At 40.6% G+C, this 12,262-nt stretch overlaps 1 protein-coding gene across 3 annotated transcripts in view; it reads left to right on the top strand.

Annotated features, from left to right (window-relative positions):
- The window catches only part of EPG5 (ectopic P-granules 5 autophagy tethering factor), a 52,973-nt gene that overhangs the window by 36,810 nt on the left and 3,901 nt on the right, over positions 1-12,262 (top strand). For 2 of the 3 annotated variants that reach the window (XM_085043598.1, XM_085043597.1), the window contains exons 29-41: positions 482-638; positions 1,677-1,871; positions 2,846-3,059; positions 3,829-3,989; positions 4,106-4,313; positions 5,030-5,105; positions 5,928-6,031; positions 6,228-6,403; positions 6,741-6,926; positions 8,366-8,575; positions 8,718-8,862; positions 9,883-10,125; positions 11,077-11,296. In XM_085043598.1, coding sequence (XP_084899724.1) covers positions 482-638; positions 1,677-1,871; positions 2,846-3,059; positions 3,829-3,989; positions 4,106-4,313; positions 5,030-5,105; positions 5,928-6,031; positions 6,228-6,403; positions 6,741-6,926; positions 8,366-8,575; positions 8,718-8,862; positions 9,883-10,125; positions 11,077-11,296 — 2,295 coding nt within the window. The remainder of the gene's footprint in view (positions 1-481; positions 639-1,676; positions 1,872-2,845; positions 3,060-3,828; positions 3,990-4,105; positions 4,314-5,029; positions 5,106-5,927; positions 6,032-6,227; positions 6,404-6,740; positions 6,927-8,365; positions 8,576-8,717; positions 8,863-9,882; positions 10,126-11,076; positions 11,297-12,262) is intronic. The other variant, XM_085043599.1, reaches the window with a different exon arrangement.

Below are 12,262 nucleotides of genomic sequence, written 5' to 3'. Positions count from 1 at the left end.
TCTTTGTTTGTTTTAATTCAGATTCAGTGAAGACAGGGGTTTGATCTTAACAGAACATTTACTTGGTATTACACAAGAAAAGATTGATTCTGTTTTAATTCTTTTATTGTTGAGCCTATGAAATAAAGTGAGGTAATTCTTCTTGCAATGCAAAGGCAGTTGAGAAACCATTAGAATATGATGATTAGATGATCAGAGGGAGAAATAATCCATTTGAACTATGAAAGTGAAAGTCTTCCAGTGCTCACTTTCTGACTCTGGTTATGGAGACTTTCTAAGGTTTGGAAGTATCTGTTTCAGGCAACAAAATTACATGAGCTAAATCTGAGACTCTTAAGCCTGGATACAAGAAGGAGGGATACTCAGGGAGCATCACAAGTACTCATCTCAAGGCTATATATTGGCAATAAACCTTTCTTTATTTTGACAGGTCATTCTTAGTATGTAAATTTAACTTGCCTTTTCAATTTAATTTTTTTAGGGCCCTAATAAATATCTACAAGGTGCAGCCTATGCCTGCCATCAAGAAAGTTGGAATTGGTTTGTTTTTTACATTGGTGGAATATGTGTGTGATGAAACTCAACGTAATCCTCCCACAAGGCAGTTCTTCACATCCTGCATTGAGATTCTGGGCCAAGTGAGTTTATTTCTCACAGTTTATTTATTTTTTTTTAAAATGAAAATGTTTTGTAAAGTTTTTGAAATTAATTTTTGGATTCTTACTCAAATTGACTGCTAGTATGGGGTGTTCTAACACATTCAGAAGCCTGAAAGCTAATTTCTAAGCTTCTATCCCATTTTCTTTTCACTTACTTGTGTACTATCCACAGTCTTTAGCAGAGATGAAACTTATATTTCAGCAAAATAAAAACTGTTAGTCTGAGGTGCCTGCTTAGTGCTAATAAATTGTCATTGTGTTAGTAAAATGCTGGAGTTTTGGACAGATAACTGAAGTTTTAATACTTTCAGTTAATGAAAGTGTTTTTCAGCATAGACTTCACTTTTAACTGTCACTTTCTAGCTGATGTACCTCTTGTCACCCTCTGTATTTAGACACCTTTCTTCTGCAGCTTTGCAGTGTTCTCTGTGTAGTGAGTAATACCAGAAGTTTGCTGGTAGAAAAGATAAGTGCTGTATCGGTGGTGGTAATGTTTGCTCTGTGTGTTCTGAGAAGAGCTCAGTTCTGCTTCTTTGTTCTGAGAAAAACCATTACCCTCTGCTATGGGTCCATATACTTACTTTTATCTTAGATATCATTTATTTCCATGTGCAGCTGTCCTTAAGCACCTCTAACAGCTGAAGTACTGAGAAGTTCTTCACAGCTGTAGTTCAGTTAAATTTTTCCTATTAAGCAGAGCTGGTGAAATCAGGATTAATTTTCTTATGTTGTTCCGTCAGAAAAAAAGGTATTTCTGGGTATTTTTAGACAACATACGTGATCAGAAATGCTGTTCTGAAGTGTGCTAGGGAGACAAGTTTTATTTTGCATTATATCTTATTGAATAACAGCATTTAGTTGATGTTAATTTCAATGCAGTCTTTTGTTTTTGACAAAAACTTCCCTTTTTGTAAAAAGACCAAAACAGTGTGTATCTCAGCAACAAGCTTAAGAAGTGCATTTTCTAGTTGACTCATATTTGTCTGTTATTTTTTTCACCATTCCCACTTTTCTCAGGTGTTCATCAGTGGGACCAAATCGGAGTGCAAGCGTCTACTCCAGACAATCCTGCAGAATCGAAGGCTGTGTACTCTTCTTTCTCCTTACTTCACTCCTGTTGCCTCTCCCAGTGAATTTGTGACTTTATATGAAAAAGTCGTGGCCTTTCTGAGTGAGGATAACAGCGATGTTGTCTTCATGCTGCTTACAAAGGTGAAGTCTGGTTTGTGTGTTTTCTTACCTTGAAGACTGTGTCTTTCTTTAGGTGAAAGAGGTGCAAATCTGGTACTTTAAAGTATCATTGACAGGTTCTGTAGGGCTGTGTTGGTCATACTCAATGGTAAGTGTTGCATTCAAGCTCAAGAGGGGTTGGAGTCAAAAGGAAATAGCTTAAGTAGCCTTTTTTAGCTCAGGTAGTATCAGTATGTGCTTCCCAGGGCTTACTCCTGAAATTAAAACCATCTGTCAATGGCTTCTTCTGCCTGTTATTCCTGCAGAGACATTCATCACAATAGCCAGTGAATGCCAGGTATCTTAGCAATCAAAACAAAAGAAAATTTGAAAGTGTCTGCATTTTCCAGCTCTGTTTAGCCCCCGTGTCCTTCCTGCCTGTCTTAAAACAGAGTTAGGTAATAGCAAGTGATTTGCACATGTCTTGTTACTCATTATGCTGCGAGTGGAGAATTAAGTTTAACACTTGGCCTTTGATAATGCTCTGATTCTCTTCTTTAGTAACAGGGAGACAGCTGGGAGCAGCAGGCAGTCTGTCTTGGGCAGTCCTCTGAGCTGTCTGTGGTGGCAGTGGCCAGAGTTGTTCCTAGCTGACCAAGGTCTGAGCAGGTGTTCAAGACTTTGAAAGCTTTGCTCCTCCACCTGAAAATTTATGGACTGTGGACATCAGTCCAGTTTAATGCTTGTGGGGAAACTCAGACACATCTTTATGAATCTGAATTCCCCTGCCAAGGGCTGTTTCATAAATCCAGGGACTTCTGCAATGTGCTAAATCATAGCCTTTGGAGAGTGAAGTTTGGAGCTAGGGCTAGCAACATGCAATTTTGTGAGGTTTTTCTTAAATATATAAAAATGTCATGATTTAATTTCCGTGGTAATTTCTCCCATTTCCTAAAAGGTGTTGTGGCTGTTGAATCAATCTCATGCTTACAAATGCTCCCTGTGCTCTGTTCTAGTTTGATCTCCCACAGTGGTTGAGCGTGGCCAAGCCGCCTCTCTCAGAGCGCACCCAGCTCCTGGAGTCCATTCACTTGGCTCTCAATGCATGTGGCCTGGAACCTGAAGAAGATATTTTGATGCCATTTAATATCTTCTGCAAGCATTGGACTAACCTTCTCCAGTATCAGTTCCCTGACCACTACAGTGATTTCTTAAGATTGTTTGTGCAAAGTGAGTATCTGGGGTGATGCACGCTAAGCCTTTTGAGCAGAACCCTTCTGGGTTTTAAAAGTGTGAGCTGCGTGCAGCAGAGTTAAATAGCCACACATGCAGAGTGATTTGAACTTCCTTAGGTTTCTATGGGCACTTTAATGTGCATTGCTGTGTGGTGTGTTTTTATTAGACACATTGTAGCTCTTCTGTGGGTCAAGGCACACACATCAGTGACAACAGATTTTTCAGCCCATGTAACAGGAGAAGGATGGAGGAGAGTCTTCTGTTAGTGGAAGCACCTATTAATTGTGATTCTGCCACAAGCTGTAATGCAGAGTCCTTGTTCTTGATCACTCTTCTCTGTCAGACTGAGAACTGGAATTATGGAGACCTGGAACTGATACTGAAATCTGCTGAAAATGTCCTGGCTGACATTTGGTGCCACCCATAATCTGATGTACCCCACAAATGAGAACAAAAGTACTTCCCTTTATCAAATCATATGTGCAGCTGTCTCTTAATGTGTGTTTGTAACCAGGGATGTACAAAGTGCCTGGGAAGTTCTCTTAAGAAGAGAAACACGTAGATACCAAAAGGAAGTGTTGATTAAGTTTGCAAATTAGCGATAATCTCTTGCCCTTAAATTTGGGGCTTTCAAACCTCTGCATTATGTAACTTTTTTTTCATGTAAGGAAGGACCTCTAATTTCAACCCTTTTTGACTCATTTGGAGAAAGGGACTAACATCTTTCTGCTTTTCATAAATGCATTCTCTTCTTTCTCCTAAGGCTCATCAGAGCAGCTTCTAAGCCCTGACTGTTGGAAGGCATCACTTAGAGCTTTGGGATGTGATTCACCAGTGACTGAGCAGGGCAGTTTCAAGAAAAGTGATTCTGCTGAAGGTGCTGTGGTGAGGGACGCTGCAAAAACTCTCCTCTCCACAGAGCAGGTGGGTGCCTCTTGGGCTGATTGATATTTTTCAGCTGAAACAGATGCTCTCCAATGACAGATAACACTGCTGTGCAGCCTTTCTGCAGCTGATGAATAGCTTCTTTATTTTTACAGGTTAGAGAGACAATAGAATGGCTTTCCACATCCTTCTGCAAACTCCGACTAGGCTCGGTGGACTTCAGGACTTTTGGCCTGTTTTCAAAATGGACTCCTTATGTGGCTGAAGTGAATAAATTCCTGGAGTATCTTACTAAACGACTGATTGACACTGAAGTTGCTAATTTAGCCCAAGAGCCTGTTGGCAGTAGCAGAATTTTAGCAGGTAATGTGTCTTAATAGCAAATTACTTAAGAACAGAATTTTTCTAATTTCCTCTGTTAAGGGCCAGTTAAATATACAGTAAAATATTTTACTTTGCATTTGTGCAATAATGATAATATTTAAATACAGATGGGAAATGTTGATTCTACATCATGGCCATGTGTAATCTGAGAGGAAGCTTTTTTTAATATTTGAGCTTGCTTTAAAATTACTTTATGCGGAGATTGTACTTTCTTTGAGAAAAATAGAGTCTGTTGCACTGAGCAGAGGTTTGGAAGGAGACACTACTGAATTTCTATATGCACGAATTGCCTTTTATTTTAATTTTTAATTAATTTTAATTAAATTTTAATTAACATATTTTAATCAGTGCAGGTTTAAAGTGTGAATCATCATTACCCCCACAATCTCTGGTGTGTTGTTAATGTTATAAAACATCTAAACATTGCAAAATGCTTATGATTGTTGTTAAAACAGCCATATTGTTAGCCAGAATTATTACCAAACATACTGTATTTTAAATTTTTTTTGACGAGAAAGGACAGATTGAATGCTTGGACTCAATGATCTTAGAGGTCTTTCCCAGTTTTAATTAATCTTTCATTTTATGAATGTTAGACTGAGAAAAGGATATTATATGTAAATTTGGAAAAGTGTAATATGTTCTCTGTTGTTGATTTGAAGGAAAAAAGCAGCTTTTGTTTTGTTTCCTTTTAGCGTTGCAGTCCTTGTATTCAGTCATTGCTGGACTCTTTAAACCGTGGATACTGGTCTTGGATAAAGAAGATGCAAGGTATATATTGCATTTTAAAAGTCAATGAATTTTTGCTGAAGGAAGGACTTTAGTCCTGTAAGAATGGCTTTCATTATTACCTGGTTTTTAATAATTTGTGCCTTCCATTTGAAGAGCTCTCACTTTGTCATTTCCTCAATAATTACAGAACTAATACATGACCTACATCAAATTTTCCAAGGTTTGGATAGAATAATTATTCTAGATGTGAGAAAGATCTTGTAACAATAATAATACAAGCAGAGCCTGATTATGAGAAGGATTTCACTCATTTTAATAAAAACCACTGAAACTTGAATTTTGGATTGCTTTTTTTAAACTTCTGTAATGTCTGGAATACCTGTTTAAAGCAAAACAAAAAAGCCAAACAAGTACAACCCCAAATGCCAGTGGTATGTGAAGAGACCTCAGGCTAAATCAGTGCTGATGATCTACTGCCTTGTGTACCTCTGTCTTCACATGAACAGCTATGTATAATATTACACATTTTGATTTTGCTTTCTTTCAAAATTGAAAGCTTTTGGAGTTGTGAGTGCACCTCCAGCACTGAAGTTAGAAGATTGTCTGCAGTTGGTAAATGATGTCATTGAGAAACTCTGGTGTTTTAATTCCATTATGGAATACCAAACAAGTAATTTCTGCTTACTCAGTGCTACCATTGAGCTTCAGTGGGATGCTGAAGAATGCAGCTCTTCTAAGGAAGAAGAGCAGAGTCCCAAAGAGCTGAATTTGGGAGAACTGCTGATACCTGTACTTTACTGCTTTAGAATATTTAAATTGCAGGTAACAGAACACTGAAATTTGTGTTGATTTTCTTTTCAGTAGCCAGCCCTGCTACCCTTGGTTGGAGAGTGATACTCCTGTAGCCTCCACCATGGTCTGTTTGTTTGCAGATTGCATCAAGCTTTTGCATGAGAGCTTTAAAGGTGAGCATAAAATCCTAGGCCTCTCCACTTGTTGATTTGGAGAGAAAAAAAAAAAAAAGTTAATTTTTGTCTTTGAGTGTATTTTAGTGTAACTTATATTACAAGCTTTTTGCCTTCAAAAATAGACTTTCTTCTGAAATCAAGCTTTACCTGAATTTTTTTCTGCTGTTAATTCATTTATATTCTTTAATTCTAGAAAAGCTGTTGCCAAGCCACCATGGGGCTCTCTGGTTACATCTAATGCATTACTGTGAGTGTTGCACAGCCCCTAAAATGCCCGAGTTTATTCTCTATGCTTTCCACACTGAGTTCAGAAGGCTTCCATGGAAGGAAATGCATCCAGACCAGATGCTCATGGAAGAATTCTTTAAAGTGAGTACATGAATTAAGTTCATAGTCAGTGCTGTACTTGAAAATAACTGGAGAGAAGGAGGCAGTTCTTTTAGCAAGAAGGCTATTCAAGTTTGTTTGTAGCACTTAGAGCTGCTTAATTTTTGTGAAAGAGTGCTTTTGAATCTTAGACAAAGTTGTGGGGAGCTGTACAGCTCCCTCCTTGTTGATCTGCCTGAATATCTCATTTATTGCATCTGTATTTAACATGTTTTTAGTTAGATTTAATATATTTCGCTATTGCAAACTGTATTTGCACACTGAAAAGTATGAAAACTTAGATTGGTTTATGCATCTTTTCCCCCTTTCTCCTTCCTAGATCGAAAGAGGCAGCCCCAAGAGTTGTTTCTTGTTCTTGGGTTATGTTTTATGTGAAATAAACTGGGTCAGTGTCCTCTCTGATGCCTGGAATCCCAACCCACACCCTCAGACTCACAACATGATTGTCTGTCTGCTGTATATGATGGTCCTGTTGGCAAAGGAGGAACAGCTTATAGGCGAAGAGGTAATTTTTGTGAAGGTTCATACCCATCTCTTAGAAGAAAAATAAACCTTTACTAGAAAGGATGCAGGATGTGACTTAATGCAGTTCATTGCTTCTGGAGGTCTCTTTAGTGGGGCTGGATCATCTTCAAGAAGTCCCATTTCACGTCTCTCAGCTTTTTCCCACTTGCAGTATCTTCTGTTCTCTGTTTCCTGTGAGGCATTACTGTATACTGCTTCAAGATGTCACCAGCTGCCTTTGACCATCACCGTATTTCAGTTTAGGAAAATTACCAGAGTTCACAAGCTTTGACCTGAATGTGCTTGCTTATCAGAAGCTTCTCAAGCTTCAGGAGATACCTGTTTGCACTTGGTGTGAGTCAGCCTCAGGAATTCCCTCCTTCCCTCCAGCAGTGTGTTAAACTGACACACACTGTCGGGAGGCTTTTGGCTTCCAGAGCACTCCTGTGACACCTTGATCTAAATCTCCAACTTTCTCAGACCTGTGTTCCAGGGCACGAGCAACCTGAGAAGTACTTGTTGTACCAGTGTCACATTCTTGTAGAAGTAGTGCAATTTGGGTCAGTCCTGGACTGTCAGCAGAATTCCAGTATTTGTTCATTTTAAACCCTGTAGAATTATAGAAAAGGATATAGAATTTCCTGAGTTGGAAGGAATCACAGAGTCCAACCCCTGGCCCTGCACAGACACCCCAACAATCCCACCCTATGCATCCTTGCCTCAGGCTGTGTCCATTCCCTGGGGAGCTGGGCAGTGCCCAGCACCCTCTGGGGAAGAATCTTTTTCTGATATCCAACCTAACCTCCCCTGACATAGCTCCATGTCAGTTGGTGTTTCTCTGTGTCCAGGGGGACTCTTTTTTACTGCAGATGTTTAAGAACAAAACAGAGCTGCTCATAGACTTTTCCATCTGCTGACTTGCACTGCCTGTGTGAGCTGCTGTGCTATTTGGGATGGTATTTATGAGAATAAGCATGTGAGGAGTCCCCCAGGTTGGTGGATGATTCACTAAATGGAAAATACAGGAACCCAGTTTCTACTGTAAACTTAAATTTACCTATTTTTAAAAATCATATTTTAATGCCTCTTTTAAACCTGTACTGAAGTGACTTTAACTTGGACGGTCTCCACATCTTTCTAGCTGTTTTTCCATGTTTACATGTCCAATTTTAAAGTTTTTTGCTGACTTTGTGCTTGGTTAGAGCTGCTGCAGCAGTCTGAATATGGTTCTGCAAATGCTAGAGATCACAGATGTGTTAGCTTACTGCTTGAATAAGGAATTGCTTTTCACACAGACTCCCAGTGGTGTTCTGTTTCTGTGAGTTTTTCTGCTCCATCTCCTTCAAATTCTGAAGCCAGAGCTTCCTTCCAATACTAAGTACTGTGGATATGAAAACTGCAAAGAAGGTGTAGCTTAAACTGATGTCTTTAAATCTTCAGGAGTCACCACTCATAAATCTTCTTGGACAGACCAGCTCCCTTCCTTGGCAGCTTGTGGGCATTTCCTCTTATGAAAGCATCATCAGCTACTGCAATAGTCACTACCCTCCCTCTGTTATCCTTGCGAAGGATGCTGGAGCTGAACTGATCGTGAAGCTCCTGAAAATCTCAGCAGGATTTGGAGCATCTTTGGATAGTCACATCCACCTTGTGAGTTGAGCTAGCTTTAGAGCATCTCTTTGCTGTTCTTGGCTTTTGCAAAGTTCTGCTTGTGTATATTATGCAATATGGTAGGAGTTGTAGGCATGATTTTTCTTTTTTTTCCCCAACTGATTTTAATTTTGTTTGACAGGATGCAACACTGAAGTGCCGGGCGTACATTCGCCAGGTGGTTCAGTTCCTCAGCACCTTAGAACAAAGTGGAAAGATAACCCTTGCAGTTTTGGAACAAGAAATGGCCAAGTTGCTAGATGATGTACTCATCTTTAATCCTCCAGGTTTGTTTTGAAGAAATGGCACATACTTTAAAGCTGTCAAGATCCTTTATTCTGCTGAGTGGATTGATGAACATCTGTGACAATTTAATTATTTGCATTACTGTCATGTCTCCCTTACGGACAGCAGGACATGGTGCTTTGGTGATACATGTATAGGTGGTATATTAGCACAAAGCCAAAACATGAATAGCCCATAGAGTTGTCAAGAATCACAGAACCAACATGAAAAACAGTGCTTGTGTTGTGAGTAAAACTGGCTGATACACAGGAACTTGAGGGATTATTTTCTTTGTCATCAGTGGTTTTTAATTTTTATTTTACTTGTCATTTACATCCTTTTTAAAGAGAAAAATGGTACAAATCCACTCTGTTGGTCCTGAGGGATTAGGAATACAGGGTGCAAACTGAAAGTGGGGAAAATTAGGTTAGATATTAGGAAGAATTCTTTGTTGTGAGGGTGGTGAGACACTGGCATGGGTTGTCCAGGGAGGCTGTGGATGCCCCAACCCTGGCAGTGCTCCAGGCCGCATTGGGTAAGGCCTTGAGCAGCCTGGTGTAGTGGAAGTGTCCCTTCCCATGGACACTGGAAAGCTAGGTATAGATGAGGTTTAAAGTTCCTTCTAATCCATAACGTTTTACCATTCCATGACTGGGTTCTCAGAAATTATTCTAAATTGTAAAACTGGGAAGACTTAACAAGTTTGAAGTAGAAGAGGTATATTGGTGTACCCTAGTGGTATGATGTGTCCAGACATACAGGATTTATCTAGATCTTGTTTTTAGTATTGATACCATCCTGAGCTTCCTCTGTCAAACCACGAGTTCAGGGGAAATCAGTTGTCTTGCTGTACTCCACAGCAATTTTTGTGAGGGGTTGTGTCTCTTCCTGCCCATGGCCCCCACAGGTGTGTAACAAGAAAGAGGCTTTTCCCAGTGTCCACAGGAAGCATTCAGTGGTGCAGCTGAATCTGGGTTCCAGCATCTCTTCACTGAACTGTTTCTCTGCTCTCTGACTCGCAGACATGGATCTGCAGACGCGTCACCTGGCTCTCAGCGGGCTGTTCACAGAAACACTCATGATGCTCAACAACTCCAGCATCACCACGGCCGAGTCTCTGCGGGGCAGCCTGCGCAGGTGGATCGACAGCAGGGTGCAGGGGCTGCTGGCCATGCCCCTCCTCACAGCTGCCTGCCACAGCCTGGCCTCTGTGCGCCACATGGCCGAGACCACCGAGGCCTGCATCACATCCTACTTCAGCCAGGGTAGGAGCAGTCTGTGTCTCACACCTTCTGCTCAGTCTGGGATGCTACTGAGCACAAATTGTCTGGATTCATGGAGTGGGTTGGGCTGGAAGGGGCATTAAAGGGGTTTATTCCAGCTACACTGCCATGGGTAGGGACGAGGGGGAATGGCTTCACACTGACACAGGATAGGTGGGATAGGAGAGACAAGTTCTTCCTTGTGAGGGTGGGGAGGCCCTGGCACAGGTTGCCCAGAGAAAGTGGCTTCTCCATCCCTCGTTGGATGAGGCTTGGAGCAAACTGGTCTAATGGAAGGTGTCCCTGCCCATGGCAGAGGGTAGTATAAAATGGTCTGTAAGGTCCCTTCCAATCCAAGCCATGCTGTGATTCTGTGATTGTGGCTTGAGTTTTACAACTGCTCTAATTGTGTGCTTTCTTAATATCCATGCCTATCTCTGTGAAAACAGACTTGCTTTGTGTAGTGTTGACATTTTTTGCAGCTAAAGTGGAGGACTTTAAAAAAAAAATCATCCCAAGAGAACAAAAGATATTCTTCCCCTTCTGTAGTGTCTTGTAGGCTAAGTTAAGAAAAAACTCTAATTTGGTAGAACTCTGAAAAGTGTGGTGTGCATGATCATTTTTTTTCCCTTCTGTTTACATGATCCTTGTGGAACTACATTTTTATTTCTTTCTCTGTGTGGAAGATTTCACTACACCTGAGGGAAATACTTTAAAATGTTCAAATTTTAGTCCTGGCTGAATGCTGGGAAAATACCTCACCTTGACCTCAAGGAGGTGCCCTATGATAGTGGAATTTTTCTTTTCTCTCCATCAGAGTTGCATGATGTGCTGATTACCTGGAAAACAGCTAAACCAGCCAAGATCCTCTTAGCTATTATTCCTGCTTCTTAGATTTAACCACGTGCTGCTTTCTCACATGCATTTTCTTCTTTCCTTCTGCTTTCTTCAAAGATTCCCCTCACCACCAGGAGTTAGGCTGGGGCCCTATACTTGCCTCCCTCCAAGTTCCTGAGCTCACTATGGAAGAATTCCTGCAGGAGTGCCTGTCTTTAGGAAGCTACTTGACCCTGTATGTGTATCTGCTGCAATGCCTAAACACTGACCAAACCCTTACCAATGAAATGAAAATCCTGCTGACCATCAGCAAATGGCTGGAGCAAGTGTACCCCAGGTATGAAACCTGAAGCTTCTGAATGTGCCTGGACTTTTAGATTATTATTACTATTTAGATTAAAGTTTGTTTAGTGGTTGTGTAGCTGGTATAATTAGGTGGTCTGGGTTAATTAAATTAATTTCAACAGGCTGCTGGATGAAATGGCCTGTCCTTCTACATCTGCTAATACAGAGTCTGTCCATATGCAGTGCCAACAGAAAACAGTTGTGATTAAATGGAAGAATGAATTTGATTTGCTAGAATATTAGTGAGTTTCAGTAATTTTTCAGTCAGACCAGCTTGGTTTCAATGACAGCCTGGATTTGTGCTCTGTTAAAATGACTTGAAGCAAACCCTGAGTCACTCTGGGTTCCACTTCCCAGTGTGTCCACAAGGTGGGATGAGTTATGTGCTGAATATTCAGTCTGGCACTCGGAGAGACCTGCTGTTGAAAGCTGCTGCATGGGAACTGTGCAGCAGCCCTGAACCAAATCTGGAGCCAGTGGATCTGATGGGGTGCCCAGAGTTAGTGGCCTGTGTTGCTGTAAAACTTCTTAGATGACTGGGTTCTGTGGGGAAAGGTTGCATAGCCTTGGGTTCAAAGCAAAAGTATTTAATGTATGTAACAACTGTAGTTAGAGTTGCTGCTGAAATTGCCAGGATTTAGCAAACCTGATGATTTTTTTTCCATGTTAATGTTGATAATGTTAATATTTTCTGTAAAAGAAAAATCTGGAAAAAAAGTATGTTCCCACTGTTTCTTGAAGTTCAAAAAATACTTACACTGTGGTAGGTACTGTAGTCATTTGATTTCCAAAGTCTGAAGGAGACAGCAAAGCCACCATATAAAGCAGATTAAACCTTTCTCTAAACATTAGATCTGAGTTTACTCCTCCCAGTCGTTTCCTATCCCAGGGAATGTGAGGATAGTCTGATGCAGGAAACTCGTGCTGGTGCTTTATGTGGAAAATCTGAGCTTGTTAA

The sequence above is a fragment of the Lichenostomus cassidix genome, chromosome Z (genome assembly GCF_008360975.1).
Source record: "Lichenostomus cassidix isolate B80296 chromosome Z, HeHo_3.0, whole genome shotgun sequence".
NCBI classification, from domain to species: domain Eukaryota; kingdom Metazoa; phylum Chordata; class Aves; order Passeriformes; family Meliphagidae; genus Lichenostomus; species Lichenostomus cassidix.
The sequence above is the reverse complement of the archived record's forward strand: the minus strand, read 5'-3'. Positions and strand labels throughout refer to the sequence as shown.